At 41.7% G+C, this 23,277-nt stretch overlaps 1 protein-coding gene across 4 annotated transcripts in view; it reads left to right on the top strand.

Annotated features, from left to right (window-relative positions):
• Positions 1–23,277, top strand: part of LOC110528926 (cGMP-dependent protein kinase 1) — a 149,775-nt gene that overhangs the window by 10,559 nt on the left and 115,939 nt on the right. For 2 of the 4 annotated variants that reach the window (XM_036984926.2, XM_090240407.1), the window contains exon 2: positions 21,678–21,844. In XM_036984926.2, the coding sequence (XP_036840821.1) occupies positions 21,678–21,844 (167 nt within the window). Of the gene's footprint in view, positions 1–9,661; positions 10,383–21,677; positions 21,845–23,277 lie in introns of those variants that run through there. The other 2 variants (XM_021611105.3, XM_036984929.2) reach the window with 2 other exon arrangements.

Raw genomic sequence — 23,277 nt, 5'->3', positions numbered from 1 at the left:
TGTTATGGCTTGCTGAAATGACATGGAACGACTCAATGCCAACATGATGTGCACAGTGAAATTACAGAGCCAAATTGTGTTAACATGAGCTCATTTGTGACGAGACAATTTTGCACTGTCTCTTGTCATGGTTAATTTACATTACTGAAACTCAAGACTAGATTTGGGTTATTATCTGCCTACAGTTATCAAATACTACCCATTATGTGGGTCTGGATTAGATTGGAAACAGAACCCACTGCACAAGCAATAAAGGCCAATATAAACTGACTGTCAGGTAACCAGATAAAAGGAATTTACATTTGTACACAAACAAATTTCTCTGAAAGAACTAAATGACAAGAAGATGACAAGAGTGTTAATGAATTATACAGTGCTCTGTCAGGCCATAATGATCCTTCTGAAAAAATAAGAATAATGAATTAATGTTTAGAAATAATGTTTTGATAACAAATGTTTTCAGGCCTTTAGGTCTGCTGGTGTTCCATAGCGATCAATGGGAAAGCTCAGTGATTTTCAGAAGTTAGGAACTAGTGTCATGCCGATGAACAAAATTGAGATTTTTCCACAGTTTGCAAGGCAGCTGGCTCCTGGAAACATGTGTCACTTTAGCATGACGCCATCTGTCAAAGACAATGTCATTATCCATAAAGAGTAATGCCATGAAAGTGAAAAATAATTCCTTTCAAATCTTCTGGTATTTGTTCTCTTCTATTAAGAAGAATACCTTCAGGGTTGCTGATATAGTAGTGGTCCAAGGCCACAGTTAGCTGATGAAAAGGATGGCATGTCTTCATTCCTGGTTAGAGGATGGGATGTGTGTTGTTATTTAACAGATCTGGCTTTGTCTACCTGCTCGTGGCTCTGCTAGGGGTCCGAGACACTGAGACAGAGTGACCTCTATTAGTGTCAGAACCTGGCACCAGCCATCATCGGATTACAGAGCCTGGAGCAATGGATCCTGTTCCTATTGATCGCCATAGGAAAGGGCTGAGCTGGAAGTAAGGGGAGATGTGTCTCCGACACAGAGTTGGTTTGAAGGGCATAGGGAGGTTGCAAAGCTGGGAGGGATGGAGGGGAAAGGAGGGGATGAGAGGAGGAAAATCAAAGGGAGAAACACATGTTTAATGTGTAATGTAAATTTGGCCATAAAGTATGTGGATGAAACTTCTAGATGTAGCCAGAAGGAGTATTGTCAGCTGCCATTTAGGTTATTATCTACTTATCTGGTTGCTGAAAGTTGACCTATTGACCGTCATTGTGGAGTAGAGGTGTACCTAATGCTTCATTGTCAAGTTTGCTTCATGCACAAGTTTCTAGACATTTTAGCAAAAAAACTAACAAAACTGCAATATCACATTTGCATAAGTATTCAGACCTTTACTCAGTACTTTGTTGAAGCACATCTGGCAGTGATTATCGTCCTGAGTCTTCTTGGGTATGATGCTACAAGCTTGGCACACCTGTATTTGGGGAGTTTCTCCCATTCTTCTCTGCAGATGCTCTCAAGATCTGTCAGGTTGGATGGGAACATTGCTGCACAGCTATTTCCAGATCTCTCCAGAGATGTTTTATCAGGTTCAAGTCTAGGCTCTGGCTGGGCTACTCAAGGACATGTAGAGACTTGTCCCGAAGTCACTCCTGCACTGTCTGTGTGGTTAGGGTTGTCGTCCTGTTGGAAGGTTAACCTTCGCCCCAGTGTTCCTGAATGCTCTGGAGCAGGTTTTCATCAAGGATCTTTCTGTACTTTGCTCCGTTCATCTTTCCCTCGACCCTGATAGTCTCACAGTCCCTGCCACTGAAAAACATCCCCACAGCATGATGCTTCCACCACCATGCTTCACCGTAGGGATGGTGCAAGGTTTCCTACACACGTGATGCTTGGAATTCAGGCTAAAGAGTTCAATCTTGGTTTCATCAGACGAGAGAATGTTGTTTCTCTTCGGTCTGAGTCCTTTAGGTGCCTTTTGGCTTCCGTCTGGCCACTCTACCATAAAGGCCTGATTGGTGGAGTGCTGCAGAGATGGTTGTCCTTCTGGAAGGTTCTTCCATCTCCATAGAGGAACTCTGGAGCTCTGTCTGAGTGACCATTGGGTTCTTGGTCACCTCCCTGACCAAGGCCCTCCCGATTGCTCAGTTTGGCCGGGCGGCAAACTCTAGGTAGAGTCTTGATGGTTCCAAACTTCTCCCATTTAAGAATGATGGAAGCCACTGTGTTCCTGGTGACCTTCAGTACTGCAGACATTTTTTGGTGCCCTTCCCCAGATCTAGGCCTCGAAACAATCCTGTCTCTGAGCTCTACAGACAATTCCTTCAAACTCATGGCTTGGTTTTTGCTCTGACATGCATTGTCAACTGTGGGACCTTATATAGACAGGTGTGTGCCTTTCCAAATCATGACCAATCAAGTTGTAGAAACATCTCAAGGATGATCAATGGAAACAGGATGTACCTGAGCTCAATTTCGAGTCTCATAGCAAAGGGTCTGAATACTTAAGTACATAAGGTATTTCTATTTTTTATTTTGAATATATTTATAAACATTTTCTAAAACCTATTTCCACTTTGCCGTTATGGGGTATTGTGTGTAGATTGATGAGGATTTATTTAAAAAACAATCCATTGTAGAATAAGGTTGTAACGTAACAAAATGTGGAAAAAGTCAAGGGGTCTGAATACTTTCCGAATGCACTGTATGTAGAGGGGTAAGGTGACTAGGCAACAGGATATGTGATAAACAGAGCAGCAGCTTGTATGTGACTGGGTGTGCGGGTGTGTAGAGTGAGTATAAATGCATGTGCATATTATATGTGAGTGAACAAATTATGGAGTGTTTGGGTGTGATGTGTGTGAGTGTGCATAATAAAATAAGAGGTCATTAAAGATGCAAGGTGTACAGGTAGTCTGTGTAGCTAATTTGTTAGCTATTTATCAGTCGTATTGTTTGGTGATAGAAGCTGTTCAAGAGCCTGTTGGTGTCAGACTTGATGCACCAGTACCTCTTGCCATGCAGCAGCAGAGAAAATAGTCTATGGCTTGGGTGGTTGAAGACTTTGATGAGTCTTTCCGGGCCTTCTTTTCACATCGACTGATATAGAGGTCCTGGATGTCAGGGAGCTCGGCCCCAGTGATGTTCTTGGCTGTCTGCACAACCCTCTGTAGCACCATGCAATCGAGGGCGGTGCTATTGCCAAACGAAGCAGTGGTGCAGCCAGTCAATATGCTCTCAATGGTACAGCTATAGAACCTTTTAAGGATTTGAGGGCCCGTGCCAAACCTTTTCAACCTCTTGAGGGGGAAGAGACACTGTCACGCCTTCTTCACGGCTGTGCGTGTGTGTTTAGATCCTTTTAAGTCTTTAGTAATTTAGACACAGAGAAATTTGAAGCTGTCTACCTGCTCCACTGCCTCCCAGTCGATGTGGATGGGGACGTGCTCGCCCACCCTGTTTACTGTAGTCCACGATCAGCTCCTTGGTCTTGCTAACGTTGAGGGAGACGTTATTGGTCCAGCACCACACTACCAGGTTACTGACCTCCTCCCTGTAGGCTGACTCATCGTCATCGGTGACCAGGCCTACCACCGTCGTGTTGTCAGCGAACTTGATAATGGTGTTGGAGTCGTGCGTGGCCACACAGTTGTGGGTGAAGAGGGAGTGGAGGGGACTAAGCACACACCCCTGTGTTAAGTGTCAGCGTGGCAGAGGTGATGTTGCCTACCCTCACCCTCTGGGGTCGGCCCGTTGGGATCCAGTTGCAGAGCAAAATGTTCAGACCCAGTGTCCTAAGCTCGGTGACAATCTTGGAGGGGACAATGGTGTTGAACATTGAGCTGTAGTCAATGAACAGCATTCTCACAAGGTATTCCTCTTATCTAGGTCGGTGAGGGCAGTGTGGAGAGCAATCGAGATTGCGTCGTCTATGGATCTGTTGAGGCGGTATGCTAATTGGAGTGGGTCTAGGGTGGCTGAGATGGTGGAGTTAATGTGTGCCATAACAAGCCTTTCAAAGCACTTCATGATTACAGACGTGACTGCTACAGGGAGGTAGTAATAGTGGCTTGAAGCCTCAGAGTTCTTAGGAACAGGAATGATTTTGGTCATCTTAAAACTTGTGGGGATTATAGACTGGGACAAGGAGAGGTTGAACATGATTGTGAATATGCCTTCCAGCTGTTTTGCGCTTGCTCTGAGAATGCACCTTGGAATACCTTTCAGGCCCACGTCCCTGCGGGTGTTGACCTAATTAAAGACTCTCTCACGTCAGCCTCGGAGAGTGACATCACCCAATCCTCTTGGTCGGTGACAGCCCTCACACCTGTCTCGATGTTGTTGTTGTCAAAACGTGCATAAAATGCATTGAGTTTGTCTGGTAGAGAGGCATCGTTAGGCAGATCACGGTTGGGTCTTCCTTTATAATCCTTAATGGGCTGTAGCCCCTGCCACATGCGGTGGGTGTTGGAGACTGTGCAATATGATTCCACCTAATTCCTATATTGTCTTTTTGCTCATTTGATGACTCTGCAAAGGAAATAGCAGGCCTTCTCGTACTTATTTCAGTCTTTTGCTGTAGCATATCACTTGGCCAGGACAAAGCTCCATGTGCGGTAGCCCTGTTCTTTAGTTTAGCACAAACCTCAGTGTTAATCCAGGGCTTTTGATTGGAGAAGCAGCAAACCCTCACCATGGGTACAACGTCACTGATTCATTTCCAATGTCCTGAAAAACATATTCCAATCAACGCTAGCAAAGCAGTCCTGTAGCATAACCTCTGATTCCGGCGACCATTTCTCAACTGAGCGAATAGTGGGTACTTTCTGTTTCAGCTTCAGCTTGTAAACAGGAAGTCAAAGTATGCAGTAATGATCTGATTTACCGAATGGCGGACAAGGGAGGGCCTTGTATGCTTGCTTATTATCTACTTATCTGGTTGCTGAAAGTTGACCTATTGACCATCATTGTGGAGTAGAGGTGTACCTGATGCTTCATTGTGAAGTTTGCTTCATGCACAATAGCAGTGGTCTAGGACTTTATCCCTGCTTGTGGCGTTGGAGACGTGTTGATGGAAGATAGGGCATCACATGTCTTAGTGACGCCAAATTAAAATTGTGGCAACCAGTAAGGCAGCCTCTGGGTATAGATTTTCCTGCTTGTTTATAGCCTTGTGTAGTTTTAAGTGCCATCTTGTTCTTTTTATTGTCCCGTATACAGCAGTCACTATAACAGCTGAAAACTCCCTCGAGAGATAGCAGGGTCGGCATTTGACCATCAGGTATTCCAAGACGGGTGAGCAGTGGGTTGACACTTCCACAGCACTGGAATTAGCACACCACTTGATGACACAGGGGTGTGTGATGAAGAGGCAAACCCCTCCCCTCTCGATTTCCCTGACTTCACTGTCCTATCCACCCGGTGAATGGAGAATCCATCGAGTTGGATAGCCATGGGGTTATTTTGTCCGAGAGCCAGGTTTTTGAAAAGCAAAGAATATTGCAGTTCCGAGAGTCCCGTTTGTAGCCAATCCGTGATCGGAGGTCATCCATCTTATTATCTAGTGACTGTACATTATCCAGTAGAATGGAGGGAAGAGGTGGCCGGCTTTCCCTTTGCCTTAATCTCACCAGGATCCCCCTCTCTTGCCTCTGTAACACCGGTTCTTCCTCTTGGGTAGCCCGGAAATTGGGTTGGAATTACAGAGAGTCCAGGGCAGATGAATCGAAGTAAAAGCAGGAATTGGGGTAAGTAACTGCCGATCTGATGTTCAAGAGTTCTTGTCGGTTGTAAGAAACAATAATGGATACATTTCATGAAAATAGAGTAGAAATAAATGACAAAATACCAAAGTTGGGTCGGAGTTTGCAAAACAGCGACCCTCCAGAAGATGTAAATAATTCCTAGGGCCAGGAGTTGATGTGATCAGTGCCCTACTCCCTTACAAATATAAAAGCATTGGTTTAAGCATGGGTTAGACTGAGTGTTCATCCACTATACTTCTTATTCCAGCCTTTTTTTTTCCGTAAAGGGAAGTATTGGGATGCAGGGCATGTTTTCCTGGTCATATTACTTGGCCAGGAAAAATTACTGTACCTAGAATGCCTCATACAGTTGTAGGATCTTAATTTGAGCCAGCTACAGCAGGAAAATAATCCTGCAGCCACAAGAAATGTGAATTATTGTGTGGATTATAATTATTGGAATTTTTTGTAGGGGTTAATACATTTTTCATAAGGGAAAATCAAGTCTGGAATTTCAAAGTGAAAATGACAAACTTCAGAAGCCTTTTCAAACTTCAAATACACTACAAGTTTTACATTTCCTGGAAAGTTTCAGAAAAGTTATCCTGCAACAGGGTGATCAAATTAAGATCCTGAATGTGTAGGTCTGTAGGTTTGTGTAATATGGTCTTCAGTAAAGTATTTTGTTTACACTAATACTTTATTTCCTCACAAATGACATCTGAAGCTAAAAGGGAAACGAGGATAAATTTGGCACTTAAACTGTTCCTTTGCATAAGTGATAAGCATTCTTGTTTTACCATATCATATATTATGTCCGAGTTGTTTAAACTTTGTTGTCCCTGAAGCACCCACTAAAAGGTTCAGGCTCTTGATCTTCAAGCCAACTCTCATTGCCACACTATTACAGCCAATATGATATATCACTGTCATCGTATCATAGCCAGTCTTACAGTGTGATAATAGAGCTGTAATAGCATTGTCATAGCACATAATAACATGGTAAAAACAGCTGTTGAATGGTTGGGCAGCACAAACTCTTCTATCTAGACCTTTCGAAAAAATGGAGAAGGATCCTTCAGACACAGTTTGTGGTGTGTGATCACAGTTTGTGGTCCTCAATAGCTTAGTTTGAAGAGCATGGCGCTTGCAAAGCCAGTATAGTGGGTTTGATTCCCAGGACCACCCGTATGTAAAATGTATGCACGCATGACTGTAAGCCGCCAAAAGCATATATTATTATATATTCTTATTATTCTTATTGTTATTAGAAAATATTATAAATAATATTATTAAGATATATATTACAGTTCAGCATGGTTAGGATCCCATAATGGCATTTCTCTAGATCATTGGTTTCTGAGTTTCATTGAACAAAAGTGTGTGTGCACCAGACATTCTATTAGCTGTCAGATATTCTCCCTAACTGCTCAGTCACTGGTATCACATGCAACCACAAGAGGGCAGCTTTGATCTTTTTTTCAGGTCATCATACTGTCTGGTGACTGGCCATGGTGGAATGATCAGAGCTACAGCGCTTTCTAACCACAAATAAGATTCTAACCATTTACCCCAACCTTGACCTTAAGCCTGACCCTACCACTAATTTAAGAATAAAAAGCTAATGTAGGCTACTTGTTTGTCATTATTGACGAAATTACAATGGCGTTTCTGACATGACCATCTAGTGACTACCATCCTTTGATTTTACAATATAACATTTTGATTTAACATAAACCCTCATCTGCATTTGCCTTCATCAGTGATGTAATGTATTCTGGATGAGACCAATGAGCATAAGGTCTAATGAAGTTCAATGTGTTTTAGATGCATTAATGACATAACACAAGCGGACACCACAGCTCAGAGCGAAGACTGCAGATTAGATAAGGAAGGTGCTGGTCATTACCTCACCAGAGGGATACAGTTACCTCCCACTCAGGTCACCATCATCATCCTCATTATCACCCCCCATCCCTCTGCCTTGATATGGTGTAAATGAATCAATACTTCTATAGCTTTTTGACCCCTCGTGCATCAGACATCTGAAAGGACTTAAAACGGTACACTACATGACCAAAAGTATGTGGACACCTGCTGATCGAACAACTCATTCCACAACCACAGGCATTAATATGGAGATGGTCCCGCTTTTGTTGCTATAACAGCCTCCACTCTTATGGAAAGGCTTTCCACCAGATGTTGGAATATTGCTACTGGGATTTGCTTCCATTCAGCCACAAGAGCATTACTGAGGTTGGGCACTGATGCTGGGCGATTAAGCCTGGCTCGCAGTCGGCCTTCCAATTCATCCCAAAGGTGTTCGATGGGGTTGAGGTCAGGGCTCTGTGGAGGCCAATCAAGTTCTTCCATACCATTCTCGACCAACCATTTCTGTATGCACCTCGCTTTGTGCACGGGGGCATTGTCATGCTGAAACAGGAAAGGGCCTTCCCTAAATTGTTGCAACAAAGTTGGAAGCACAGAATGGTCTAGAACATATGCTGTAGCGTTAAGATTTACCTTCACTGGACCTAAGGGGCCTAGTCCGATCCATGAAAAACAGCCCCAGACCATTATTTCTCCTCCACCAAACTTTACTGTTGGCACTATGCATTCGGGCAGGTAGCGTTCTCCTGGCATCCGCCAATCCCAGATTCGTCTGTCGGACTGCCAGATGGTGAAGCTTGATTCATCACTCCAGAGAACTGCTCCAGAGTCCACTGCTCCAGAGTCCAATGGCAGTGAGCTTTACACCACTCCAGCCGATGCTTGGCATTGCAGGCTTGTGTGTGGTTGCTTGGCCGTGGAAACCCATTTCATGAAGCTCCTGACTAACAGTTATTGTGCTGATGTTGCTTCCAGAGGCAGATTGGAACTCGGTAGTGAGTGTTGTAACCGAGGACACACGAAGTTGTAACCGAGGACACGCTTAAGCATTCGGCGGTCCCATTCTGTGAGCTTGTGTGGCTGACCACTTCACGGCTGAGCCGTTGTTGCTCCTAGACATTTCCACAAAAACAGCATTTACAGTTGACTTTAGCAGCTCTAGCAGGGCAGCAATTTTACAAACTGACTTGTTGGAAAGGTGGCATCCAATGACGGTGCCACGTTGAATGTCAGTGAGCTTTTCAGTAAGGCCATTGTACTGCAATGGTTTGTCTTTGGAGATTGCATGGCTCTGTGCTTTATTTTATATACCTGTCAGCAATGGGTGTGGTTGAAATAGCCGAATCCACTCATTTGAAGGGGTGTCCACATACTTATTTATATATAGCATATTAGCAATATTGTAATAACGCTACATCTTTTGGAGTGGCTGCCGATCTGAGTTCTCTGGAACCCTCTTTCCGACAGCTAAAGGTTCGAAGCTTCTGCGCATTTACAGAATTCTCTACTTTAAGCAGTCTCTCTTCTACTCATTCTTGTTGATGTTTTGTACACTCAGTGTATGTGCTTTGATTGAAACAAAACACAGTTATTCTACAGTTTGTTAACACTATTTGCTCTAAAATTAGCACACTGTACATAGTTCTAAACATCATGGTACTTTGAAACAACACTGTACATAACTCAAGAAGATCTACATTCATATTCCCATGACAATGATTGAGATCAAATGGTTGGCATGGAGACGTTTCACAGGTACAACTTGAAGAATTATCATTCATGATTGATGATGGGAAATGTGATGGGAGGGTGACGTTGAAAAAAAGTTTTTGCCTGCACTAGAGATGGCCATAGCAGTCCACTAATAAAGGACTTTTTTATTAATATTTTGGGGGGGATTCTGATTTTTCAGGGGGGGGGGGGGGGCTGCAGCACCCTCAGCACCCCTACTTCCCCCGCTATGTATGTATTTCAATGACAACTTACCTTAGCCAAAGACTGGTCCAGTTCCCCTGTAAATGTTGTTCTCACAGGATTCACTCATGTGCGCACAGGCTGCATTGTACCTCGGATTCCTGTAGGCGCCCTTCTTGCCTTGCGCTCTCTCCAGGTCGCAGTTTGACGCACTCGGGGAGGACCAGCCTGCCTGACCACTGATACTCTCATCTAGACATATAAAGACAAACTTTACATTTCCAGACTGCGGTGCTCTCGGTGGTTCACCTTCAGTGTCGCCTCATCTACTGTATTTGCCTATTTAAATATTCAAACTCTGTCATCAAGGGTGAGCAAGCCGTTTGGGAATCAAGGACTGGAGGGAGGATATATGTTTAAAGCTGTTGATGCGGGATACAGCTTTCAGTCAGGGTAGAAGAGGAGCAGGAATAGGCTACAGTATCAACTGGATAGCTTTGGTTAAAGTTTTCTGAAGTTCCCTTGGCGTCTGGGATTGACATGGGTACCTTGCGCGACCTCCAATACGCGCTCCAGGAGAAGATTGAGGAGCTGCGGCAGCGGGACACGCTCATTGATGAGCTAGAACTGGAGCTTGACCAAAAAGATGAACTGATACAAAAACTACAGAACGAACTGGATAAATACCGGTCCGTTATCAAACCGGCCACGCAACAGGTCGTCAAACAGACCGAGCTGCACGAGCACCAACGAACTAAGAGACAGGCGATATCTGCCGAACCCACCGCATTCGACATCCATGATCTTAGCCATGTCACGCTGCCTTTCTACCCCAAAAGTCCACAGTAGGTGTACAGTTACAACAGGGGTGCCTGTTTCTGCATTACTGTATCATGTTTTGACGTTATGTGATACAGCCCGTGGCTGTGTTTATCTATTGTGCACTCTTTTAAGTGTGCGTATGGCGCATCAGGTGTGAGATCTGTCATATTCTTGCCATTTCAAATCAAGGGTTTCCCACATTGAATGATTTTTCTCTTTGCACTTTGCCATTGCGTATCAAATTATATACCTTATTTGACTGTAATGGCTCAGTGAGTAAATTCTTTAGAAGCCGAAAGAAGAATGTCAAATAATTAATTAATTAATTCATGTATCCACCCAACCATTAATATTAAAGATGCACTATGCAGAAATGTGTCTGCTATTTCCTGGTTGCTAAAATTCTAATAGCTCGCCTATTTTCAGTTTATGACAAAACAAGCACGTATAGTGTAGAGAACCATTGTACCATCTAAACCACGGTGAAATATTTTTCCATATACAATAATATTGTATTTTTAGCTGTTTGAAGCTGGTGCACAAAAACAACAGTAAAAGAGCAAAAACAAAACAAAACTTAAAAACGGGAAGAATATAAATATTGCACATAGAGCAGATCTAATGCTTCTTAGACTTGCTTTCAATGAGAATAACAGCTCTTCAAGTCAAATTTCTATGTGAATTTTGTGGGTCCCCAAAAAGTTATGTATTGCATCTTTAATTCATTTTCGCTCTCTCTCTTGCTCTCTCTCTCACACACACACAAACACACCAGCCTGGCAGAGTCAGTCAGTAGGATATATGCAGAAGTATGTGGGTGAGTACATAAACAGGAGAAAGACAGAGGGCAGAAAATACCAGCTTTATTGCAGGTTTTTTCTGTTGAATAATAAACTCATTTAGCTTTCTGTAGATTAATCATGTCTGACACCCAACAGATGCACCGTAAAGGGATTAACATGAATTTGACAGTCATTTACAGGCAGCTCTGTGGCAAATTCTGTGTAATGACACACAGTACAATACCGTAAAAATGACTGTATTATATTGTAAAAAAGCAAATGCTACAATAATCGGAATGAATAAATGGATGAATGAATGAAATTCATTGAGGGGAGGGGTTTGTATTTCACAATATTTTTATGTACTTACAAGGGATTGGTGCAAGCAGGTTGGCTACTAGGTAAAGTATTTACACATTACATCATATTAATGAATATTTGGTGTTTTATGTCACTTGCACTTCTAGAGGCTTTAGCAAACACTTCCAAACTGGCAGCAACTACAGTGCAAAACAGACCAAAAGGATATGGGGGAAACCATTTAAGGTTCAAGACTAGCTGTCACTCCAATATGTCCACTATATATTTTAAATTGATGGGGCACTATAAACACATATAGTGCCTTCAGAAAGTATCCACACCTCTTGACTTTTTCCACATTTTGTGGAACATTTTGTGTCACTCACTGGTTTACACACAATTTCCCATAATGTCAAAGTGGATTTGTGTTTTTAGACATGTTTACTAATTCATGAATAAAAAAAATTAAGCTGAAATATCTTGAGTCAATAAGTACTCAACCCCTTTGCTATAGCAAGCCTAAATAAGTTCAGGAGGAAAAATGTGCTAAACAAGTCACATAATACGTTGCATGGACTCACTCTGTGTGCAGTAAATCAAATCAAATCAAATGTATTTTTAAAGCCCTTCTTACATCAGCTGATATCTCAAAGTGCTGTACAGGAACCCAGCTTAAAAACCCAAACAGCAAGTAATGCAGGTGTAGAAGCACAGTGTCTAGGAAAAACTCCCTAGAAAGGCCAGAACCTAGGAAGAAACCTAGAGAGGAACCAGGCTATGAGGGGTGGTTGTAATAGTGTTTAACATGATTTTTGACTGCATCATCTCTGTACCCGACACATACAATTAGGTCCGTCAGTCAAGCAGTGAATTTCAAACAGATTCAACCACAAAGACAAGGGACATTTTCCAATGCCTCACAAAGAAGGGCACCTATTGGTAAATGGGTACAAATAAAAAAAGCAGACATTGAATATCCCTTTGAGTATGGTGACGTTATTAATTGCACTTTGGATGATGTATCACTACACTCAGTCACTACAAAGATACATGCATCTTTCCTAACTCAGTTGCCGGAGAGGAAGGAAACCGCTCAGGGATTTCACCATGAGGCCAATTGTGACTTTAAAACAGTTAGAGTTTAATGGATGTGACAGGAGAAAACTGAGGATGGATCAACAACATTATAGTTACTCCACAATAATAACCTAAATGAGTGAGCGAAAATAAGGAAGCCTGTACAGAATAAAAATATTCCAAAACATGCATCCTGTTTACAATAAGGCACTAAAGTAAAATGGCAAACAATGTGGCAAAGAAATTAACTTAATGTCCTCAATACAAAGCGTTATGTTTGGAGAAAATCCAACACAACATGTCACTGAGTACCACACTCCATATTTTCAAGCATAGTGGTGGCTGTATCATGTTATGGGTCTGCTTGTCATCAGCAAGGACTATGGAGTTTTTCTGTTGTTGATAAAAATAAATGGAATAGATTTAAGCACATGCTAAATCCTAGAGTAAAACCTGATTTCCAACAGACACTGGGAGACAAATTCACCTTTCAGCAGGACAATAACCTAAAACACAAGGCCAAATATGTACTGGAGTTGCTTACCAAGATAATTTGGAATGTTCCTGAGTGGCCTAGTTACAGTTTTGACTTAAATCGGCTTGAAAATCTATGGCAAGACTTGAAAATGACTGCCCAGCAATGATCAACAACCAACTTGACAGAGCTTGAGTAATTTTTTAATGAATAATGTGCAAATATTGTACAATCTAAGTTAGCAAAGCTCTTAGAAACTTACTCAGAAAGACTCACAGCTGTAATTGCTGCCAAAAGTGGTTCTAACATGTATTGACTCAAGGTCAAAATATAAATGAGATATATCAGTATTTCATTTTCAATACATTTGCAAACATTTCTAAAAACTTGTTTTCACTTTGTCATTATGGGGTATGTGTGTAGATGCCCCAAAATATATTCATGAGCCAGAAACAACAATACCATGCACCAGCTAGTTGTCAAAAGGTTTTTGGCGCTCCGAGAACACAGCACGTTACTGTATTCTGTGGGGTGGAATTACAGTACCATTCGGAAACAAATAAATACATTTTCCCACAATGCACCGTCATTTACAGTACGCTGCAGTAAATGGTTTCAAAATCAAATCAAATAATTGTATTTTGTCACATACACGTGTTTAGCAGATGTTATTGGGGGTGTAGTGAAATGCTTGAGTTTCTAGCTCCAACAGTGCAGTTATATCTATCAATTAATACCTAACAATTTCACAACAATACACACAATAAACTCAAATCGAAAGTATAGGAATGAAATTAAGAATATTTAAATATTTGGACGACCAATGTCAGAGCGGCATAGACTAAGGTTCCATTATTAAAGTGGCCAATGATTTCAATTCTATGTATATAGGGCAGCAGCCTCTAATGCGCTAGTGATGGCTGTTTAACAGTCTGATGGCTGTGAGATAGATGCTGTTTTTCAGTCTCTCGGTCCCAGGTTTGATGCACCTGTACTGACCTCGCCTTCTGGATGATAGCGGGGTGAACAGGCAGTCGTTGTCCTTTATGGCCGCTTTGGCCTTCCTGTGACATTGGGTGTTGTAGGTGTCCTGGAGGGCAGGTTGTTTGCCTCCGGTGATGCGTTGGGCAGACCGTACCACCCTCTGGAGAGCCCTGTGGTTGTGTGTGGTGCAGTTGCCGTACCATGCTGTGATACAGCCCGACAAGATGCTCTCAATTGTGCATCTGTAAAAGTTTATGAGGGTTTTAGGTGCCAAGCCAAATTTCTTCAGCCTCCTGAGGTTGAAGAGGCACTGTTGCGCCTTCTTCACCACACTGTCTGTGTGGGTGGACCATCTATTTTGTCAGTGATGTGTGCGCAGAGGGACTTGAAAGCATTCCACCTTCTTCACTGCAGTCCCGTCAATGTGGATAGGGGGGTGCTCCCTCTGCTGTTTCCTGAAGTCCACAATCTGCTCCTTTGTTTTGTTGAAGTTGAGTGAGAGGTTATTTTCCTAGCATCACACCTCCTCCCTATAGGCTGTCTCGTCATTGTTGGTAATCAGGCCTACTACTGTTGTGTCGTCTGCAAACTTGATGATTGAATTGGAGGCGTGCGTGGCCACGCAGTCATGGGTGAACAGGGAGTACAGAAGGGGGCTGAGCACACACCCTTGTGGGGCCCCAGTGTTGAGGATCAGAGAAGTGGAGGTGTTGTTTCCTACGTTCACTACCTGGAGGCGGACCCAGTTGTTGAGGGCAGGGTTCAGACCCAGGGCCCCAAGCTTAATGATGAGCTCGGAGGGTACTATGGTGTTGAATGCTGAGTTTTTTTTACTGTTGTTGATACCTAAAATTACTGTATAAATTACACTTTCCCATTACGGTATGGGTTGAAATCTAGGATCAGTCAGTATGTGTAATATAATGTATAATGAACAAAAATATAAACTCAACATGTAGTGTTTGTCCCATGTTTCATGAGCTGAAATAAAATATTCCAGAAATCTTCCATACACACAAAAAGACTATCTCTCTCAAATGTTGTACACAAATTTGTTTACATCCCTGTTAGTGAGAATTTCTCCTTTGCCAAGATAATCCGTCCACCTGACAGGTGTGGCATATCAAGAATCTTATTAAACAACATGATCCTTACGCAGGTGCACCTTGTGCTGGGGACAATAAAAGGCCACTCTAAAATGGACGGTTTTGTCACACTACACAATGCTATATATGTCACACATTTTGAGGGAGTGTGCAATTGGCATGCTGACTGCAGGAATGTCCACCAGAGCTGTTGCCAGAGATTTCATCTTAATTTCTCTAGCATAAGCTGCCCCCAACATAGTTTTCAAGAATTTGGCAGTACGTCCAATCAGCCTCACAACCGCAGACCACGTACATTGTGAACAGAGTGCCCCATGGTGGTGGTGAGGTTATGGTATGGGCAGGCATAAGCTAGGGACAATGAACACCATTGCATTTTATCAATGCCAATTTGAATGCACATAGATACTGTGACGAGATCCTGAGGCCCGTTCATCCGCTGCAATCACCTCATGTTTCAGCATGATAATGCAAGGCCCCAATGTCACAGGGCTCTGTACACAAATGGTCCAGTTCTTCTATGGCCTGCATATTCACCAGACATGTCACTCATTGAGCATGTTTGGGATGCCATGGATCAACGTGTACAACAGGGTGTTCCAGTTCCCGCCAATATCCAGCAACTTCACACAGCTATTGAAGGGGAGTGGTACAACATTCTACAGTCCACAATCAACAACCTGATCAACTCTATGTGAAGGAGATGTGTCGCACTACATGAGGGAAATGGTGGTCCCACCAGATTCTGACTGATTTTCTGATCCATGCCCCTACGTTTTTAAAATATCTTCCCAGTCATGTGAATTCCATACATTAGGGCCTAAGGAATGTATTTCAATTGACTGATTTCCTTATATAAACTGTAACTCAGTAAAATCTCTGTCTCTCTACACACACACACAAACACTCCTCTTATTGTCTCTGCACACATGCACATACGTACAGTACACAATCAACACTCACCTCTCTCTCCAACAAACTTGTGTGTGGTCTCATATGCATTTAGAGACACATTCCTCACCTCATGTTGCATTGTTTGTCTAACATGCCACTCAAAATCAATACACACCTCAAGGTGTATGAGAAACATTTGATGCTTGTCTCTGGAAATCAAACCCTGAACAAAAAGGGTTATTGATGCTATAATTATTTACTGTCTTCAAAATTGAGTTGAGGTTTAATCAATTTAAAAAGCCTGGAAATCACTTACCTTGAGAATATGATTGTGGTGGTGATGATGTGTTTTCTCAGATTTTCTGTTATTCTGATAGGCTTATTAGATGTGTGGTACCTGTAGCTATAAAAGGTGTTTTAGTCTACATGAAACATCAAAGACGCATAGAAATCAGCTGAATAAATAAGCCTTGCTGAGTGGCCAGCTGTGTCCATTGAAGCCAGATAAGAATGGTTCTGTCCTGGTGGCCTGCTGCACATGTAATATGATTTTAGGGTTTCATTGAGGAAGAGTCAACATGAAGGGAGGTTATTATTTGAAGAGGAAAAAGTATTTTTTCTTAGTTGTATCTGTCAGCATTGTGCAGCATATCACCCAAAGCCCCTTTTAATCCCCTGGCCTCCTTCCTTTGTTTTTCTTCAGTGAGGCACATTATATTGGTAGTGTTGGTCAGCTGGGTATCTGTCCTGGTGCCAGATGAGGACACGAGACGGAGGCCAAAAAAATGCCCTCATTTTCCTTCCCCTTATCTGTGTTGGTGTCAGCAAGTAGGGATCAAATTAAGTTTTGGAAAGTCTGTATGCCACATCCTTTGTCTCTATATGATATCTCTGAAACGTGTGAATGACAATTACTTAATGTGAAAAGTTTTGTACCGTCAGTGTTTGAAAGGTTATACTTCACTTACATTCACCTTAGACAACTTCATAACAGTTTTGGCACATTTTTTTTAATTAAAAGCATATTGTCATCAAAGTCATTGTCTTGAACAAGCAGACATTTATGGTTGTCAATGCAGAGGCCTTTGACAACCATTGAGTAATGAGTTTCAATTGAGCTCTATCAATTAGAACAGAGCACTGTGATGTTTACTCAATGGCTTGGAAATCAATGTCTCTCCTCTGTTTGACCAACTTTCAATATTTATTTATTTGTCTGTATTGGTTTAGATAGCTGAAAAAAAATGAAAAAACAGCAGACTGCTCTTGTCAGTAATACTTTGTTTATTCAGCGTATGTGTCGGCCTATTGGCCTTCATCAGAGGGTTTAGAAAAGCTGTTTTTAAAAAGATGTGGCCTTTAAAATGCTGAGGTATATTAATGGCCTTGTTCTTTCTCTCCCAGTTTTACTCTCTTTATATTTAAAACCAGTTCTCTGGATTATGTCTGTTGGTCTCTCTCTCTCTATCTCTATTTTCACTCGCTCAGCCTCTCTCTCCCTTATTCTTCTAAAAGAGCATATTTTCTCCTTTTAAGGAAGACAGACCGTGTTCAGTCCCCAAACCTGACTGAGTGTGTGTATCTTCCCTTCCAACGGAGAGAAAGAGAAGAGGAAGGAGAGGAGGAGGAGAGGAGGTTGGGTGTGTAATAGGGTGGCTGGCTAGAGTATAGAGGACATGAAACAGAGAGATGTTACTGGACTGCAGGCTCCTTCACTCTGGGGTCCGTAGTGTAGTAGGGAGGCCAGGAACCCTCACTCCTTTCCTGGGTGTAAATCTGTCAAAGTCAGGGTTAGGGTTAAGGAGAGAAGCATCTGGAGGTATGCTAAAATGTTACCCCTCCCTACTGTGCTTCTCTTTACTCTCTCATGGTTACGATTAAAGGGTAGATTGAAATATAGTGTTGTTTTTAAAGTATGCTCCTTTTATACCTTTATAACATCAAAAAAGGATAGGCATAAAATGTATGCACGCATGACTGTAAGTAAGTCACTTTGGATAAAAGTGTCTGCTAAATTACATATATTATTGTATTATATTTTGTCAGTCTGGCTGTTTGTGGTCACTCCTAAAGAGGAAAGGGGACTACCTAGTCAGTTGTACAACTGAATGCCTTCAACTGAAATGTGTTTTCAGCATTTAACCCAACCCCTCTGACTTCCACATCTTCGGTACCCAGGGAACAGTGGGTTAACTGTCTTGCTCAGGGGCAGAACGACAGAACGGGGATTCGATCCAGCAACCTTTTAGTTACTGGCCCAACGCTCTAACCACTAGGCTAGGAACATAGGGGTGTTTGGTGGTGTGTTGCCACAGAATTCTGGGCGGGACTTTAGAAGCTCGGGCAACACTTCAAACCGTCTCCCTTTTATGAGTTCTATTCTCAGCATCCTTTGAGAGGTAGAAAGGGTTTCCTGTCCCTATTTTATCCAAGCTTCTCTTTGAAGACAGCCGTTCTCGTTGGATTAACCCTGTTACATGTGATTAGCCTCTTTTACAGAATTGGATGATAGAGAGCCGCATGACACTACACTGTCTGCTTCCCTGTAGAAGGATTTCAGTACATAACAGACACAGAACATCTCAGTATACAGCACATTACACCCAATCTTGTCTAATCTAATCTATGTTCTGTTCAAAAGTAGTGCACTAGGGAATAGGGTTTTATTTGAGATTTTGTCAAGGGGCTGCAAAGCATCAACTGAATCAGGTGCAAAATTGTGGTGTTTAGGTGCAAAATGTGAGCTGGGACCATGGATATTAACAAGATGCTAACTAACACTGACATATAAACAGAGACTCTTAAAAAAATATATATATATATCAATAGGATTATCCAAAATGCACCTTCACAGGTATTTAATCTGATGGGTTCTGATTTATAAACTTAAAAAATTGTTAATCATCAGGTATCCTATGGAAAGGAGAAGGGCCACAGTCTGGTTGTTACACCAGAAGTTAATGGTTGTCTGTAGGAGGAATGCATATGGTGGAGTCAATTAAGGTTGGATATGAGCCAGGGGATTGGAATGTTACTGTGTGAGGGAAAGGCAATCACATGGTTGTGGTCACTGATAAGGGTGGAGAGTTGTGGATTCGAGAGGAATGGTGGCCGAGGTCAGGTCAGGTCACATTAAGGGAGAAGGAGCAGTTTATTACCCACATCACTTAACTTCCTGCCTAGCAATAAATAATTAATGTTTAGAGGGAAGGAGGAGACTTAATCTAAATGGGGGTATATATACACTTGTGCTGTTGGGAACACCATCTTGGTCTGTTCAGCTGTCTGACCCATTGGGTGAATAAACTTGGTTTGAGCTTTTAATAGTTTTTACCCTGTCATTTATAACCTAACACATCAATTAAATGTCACTCTATAATCGGATCACTCACAATAATTTAAACATGAATGTTCAATACCATAGAACATTTCAACATATGAGGACATAATATTACATAAAAAGCATTTAACGAGTAACGATTATGAAAATAGCCCTCAACGTTCTAATTACTGAGCGTGCGTGCCGGTCACATTCACATAGTTATCCATCAGGTGCGCGTGCTCAGTAATGAGAACGTGCAGTTCACTCACACAATCTGCGGTGGTGAGTAGGGGCTGGCGATACAATACTTTAAACTCTATTAAACAATGTTTACATTTCTTCTCGTGTGTGATATTTTGTGAAATAACTGTTGGACATGTTAAGCGATAGGAATATGTTTGAAAATGCTAGCAAAATGAACAAACAGCAATGATTTGCAAATTGTGGTTGGCGCCAGATGAGGGAAATGCGTTGGAGTGGACTGTCAGAAGTGTCATTACACTCCTCTTTGGGTGCTATACCTCAAGCTCACCTATGGGTTTCTGCATTGCCACATAAACATTTGACACAACTCCACTTTTTTTATGGCCCCCCGGTTCCTGCACTGCTCCCCCTCCCTGCATCTTAGCCCTCCTTCCTTTTCCCATTTTCTCCCCCTTGTTTACTTCCTTCTCAATGGTCAACTTCTACGTATATTTCACTTTCTCTCCATCTGTCACTTTTTCTGAACCTCATTCTGAGAAAATACTCAATCAACAAACTGTTCTCTGCAAACTCATGTCTGAAAGGATTGTACAGATTTTGGGCATTTGTTCAGCTTGGCTCTGCCTAAATTGACGTCCCTCCCTGTCCCCATCTCTTTTGATATGACTATTATTCTCTCCGGCTTTCTTTGAATTTTGCTTCTAAAGCAGCTGGGAAAATGAGGCAGTTTAGAATAGAAAACTTTGTATTAGCCTTGTACTCTGTGTTTTTTGGTTCATGCAAACACCAGGGGTGTAGGCCTATTCACTAACAAACAAACAGAACGGAAGCAAACAGAACATAACAGGGACGGAATTTATCCAATATAAATATTTGTTTTCTGTGCAAAACATTTTCTGTATTTTACTTCTTCGGGATCAGTGTCCCTTCCACAGGACGGTTGAGCTAATGTAGGCTAATGCGATTAGCATGAGGTTGTAAGTAGCAAGAACATTTCCCAGGACATAGACATATCTGATATTGGCAGAAAGCTTAAATTCTTGTTAATCTAACTGCACTGTCCAATTTACAGTAGCTATTACAGTGAAAGAATACCATGCTATTGTTTGAGGAGAGCGCACAACTTTGAACATGAAAAGTTATTAATAAACAACTTGGACAGTCTTGGACAGTCTTAATACCAAATTTTTAACAGAAATACAAAGGTTAATTGGATCAGTCTAAAACTTTGCACATCTAGTGGCCAAAATCTAAATTGCACCTGGGCTGGAATAATACATTATGGCCTTTCTCTTGCATTTCAAAGATGGTACAAAAAAATACAAAAGAAAGGTTGTTTTTTTCTTTGTATTATCTTTTACCAGATCTATTGTGTTATATTCTCCTATGTTCCCTTCACATTTCCACAAACTTCAAAGTGTTTCCTTACAAATGCTACCAAGAATATCCTTGCTTCAGTGCCTGAGCTACAGACAGTTAGATTTGGGTATGTCATTTTAGGCTAAAATTGAAAAAAAAGGGGGGTGGATCCTTAAGAGGTTTTAACTGTTTCAGTTGCAAAACGCTTTGCTACGGTGTGTGACTAATGAATACACCCCTGACATTTATTACTGCGCTTTGGCTCATACTATCCCTTAGCAAGAGGTTGCACAGCATATTCGTAGCATAAAACAACTCTGTTCACATCTCTTAAAGGAGCTGTGTGGATTACCATTGTAGAAAAGTCTAAGCAAATTAGTCTTTACAAAGTGTACTTTTAATCAGATCAATCCATTTCTGTTCGGCATTGATTTCCTGGGTTTCTTGTTCCAGCTGTTGAAGCCAATCAAATACGAGTCACCTTGAAACCACAGAATTGAGAACATGTTTTTTTAATGGGTTATTTCCTGAAATTCATTTGAAAAAGGATTTCAAATTCAGCAGGCTCAAAATACACCACAGTAGACATTGAACTGCTGAATCTAAATTAAGTCAACTTTTTGTAGGGTATTATGCAATCGTTCAGTGTTTCCACCTTGCTTTTTTAGGCACATTAAGGTGTAAAAAAGAGGCAAAGAAATGACTAGGGGGTATCCACTCCACCTAAACAATGCTAAGGAAAACACAAATTCCTTACAATTACATATTACCATATTAATCCCATTTTCCCTACTTCCTCTTCCTCTAACCCCCAGGTCTAAGGACCTGATCAAGGAAGCCATATTGGACAATGACTTCATGAAGAACCTGGAGCTGTCTCAGATCCAGGAGATCGTGGACTGCATGTACCCTGTGGAGTATGGCAAAGACAGCTGTATCATCAAGGAAGGTGACGTGGGCTCACTGGTCTACGTCATGGAAGGTAAATACCGTAGCTTTACTCTCTCCCTGCGTCACACACTGTGATGTGTATGTCTGGTATTGGGGTTGTTTGAAGCTCTTAAATGTTGTTTGAAACAGGAAATGATAAGCATTATTGGGAATTAACGTTACAGTTATGAGATCAGGGCTTGACCCCTCTGTCCAGACTGGATCTCAAGGGATTTTGGAATGTGCCATTTAGTTTAATGCTTTACCACAATGACATTGTATTAAAAAGGTCCTACACAAATAAAACCTTCACAGGGCACTTTTTCCTTTCCGTAATCACCACAGGCTTGACTTCTAGGATTCTGGAATGGGGCAATTTAGACAAATGTTTGTGTCTAAAATTTTAGGAAAGATAAGTGAATTTAAGTGATCTTGTCAATGAAAAAGCCACTGCCCTGCACTATAAACCTCTACTGACCCTTAGCAATAGTAATTTGAAACATTATTAAAAGTTATCTGTTTGCAATAGTGTTATCTTTGCTTGTCTATGGGGGATACTACTCAGAGATAAATGTGTGTAATAGTTAGTGTGGCATTTAAAGTTAATTAGAGCGATTATTGATTGACGCCAGTGGAGGAGCTGTCCACTGATTTAAATTATGTCATCTGCAGCAGCTTTTATGGATTCTAGGTGCCTTATTGGATAAACATTTGGTAAGATTTTGTATATATTTTTGTCATGCAGTAAACATTGTGTTGTCAATTTAAATGAACCCAAACAGGCTTTTGCTCTCTTTAGATCTGGAATCCCCATCACGGCCAATGCTGACTGAATATATTTGACAATATAAAATCAATACAGTCCCAACATCTCTGAAATAGCAGCACATAGTGTACATGAATTGAGTATATTGGGGAAAAAAGTTCTCTCCACCTGTAAAGACGAGTGGCATGTGTTGAAGGAAGCACACTATGTTGACTGAGCTGTCTCATTGTCACTGACACAGTGTCACTGACATTGAAGGCTCTTCAACAGGAAGGCTGCTAAAATAAACTCCTCACATATTACTTTGAGTTTAGGAGAGACAGCTCGTTTCTTCGCCTGTAGACTTATAATATGAACACCTCAAGAGGTAGATATCGGCACTGCGGCATTTAAAGTTGATTATGTATATGAGAAGGTTAGCCTTCGTCAGATTGACAGCATCAGCGAAATTGTGGGTGTGCAAAGGTTTTCAGATTGTATTGTTTAAATACAGGATGGGTGTGTGTGATGTAGGTGGAATCTACTCAGGGGTAATTTGCTTCAAGGTGGGCTGTGTATAGATAGGGCATTGGGCCACCACGTGCTGCCAGAACAGCTTCAATGCACCTTGGCATTGATTCTACAAGTGTCTGGAACTCTATTCGAGGGATGCGACACCATTCTTCCATGGGAAATTTCATAATTTGGTGTTTTACACACACACTCGCTCGGACACACAC

The sequence above is a fragment of the Oncorhynchus mykiss genome, chromosome 1, assembly GCF_057628025.1.
Source record: "Oncorhynchus mykiss isolate SJ-2025 chromosome 1, ASM5762802v1, whole genome shotgun sequence".
Taxonomy (NCBI): domain Eukaryota; kingdom Metazoa; phylum Chordata; class Actinopteri; order Salmoniformes; family Salmonidae; genus Oncorhynchus; species Oncorhynchus mykiss.
The sequence above is the reverse complement of the archived record's forward strand: the minus strand, read 5'-3'. Positions and strand labels throughout refer to the sequence as shown.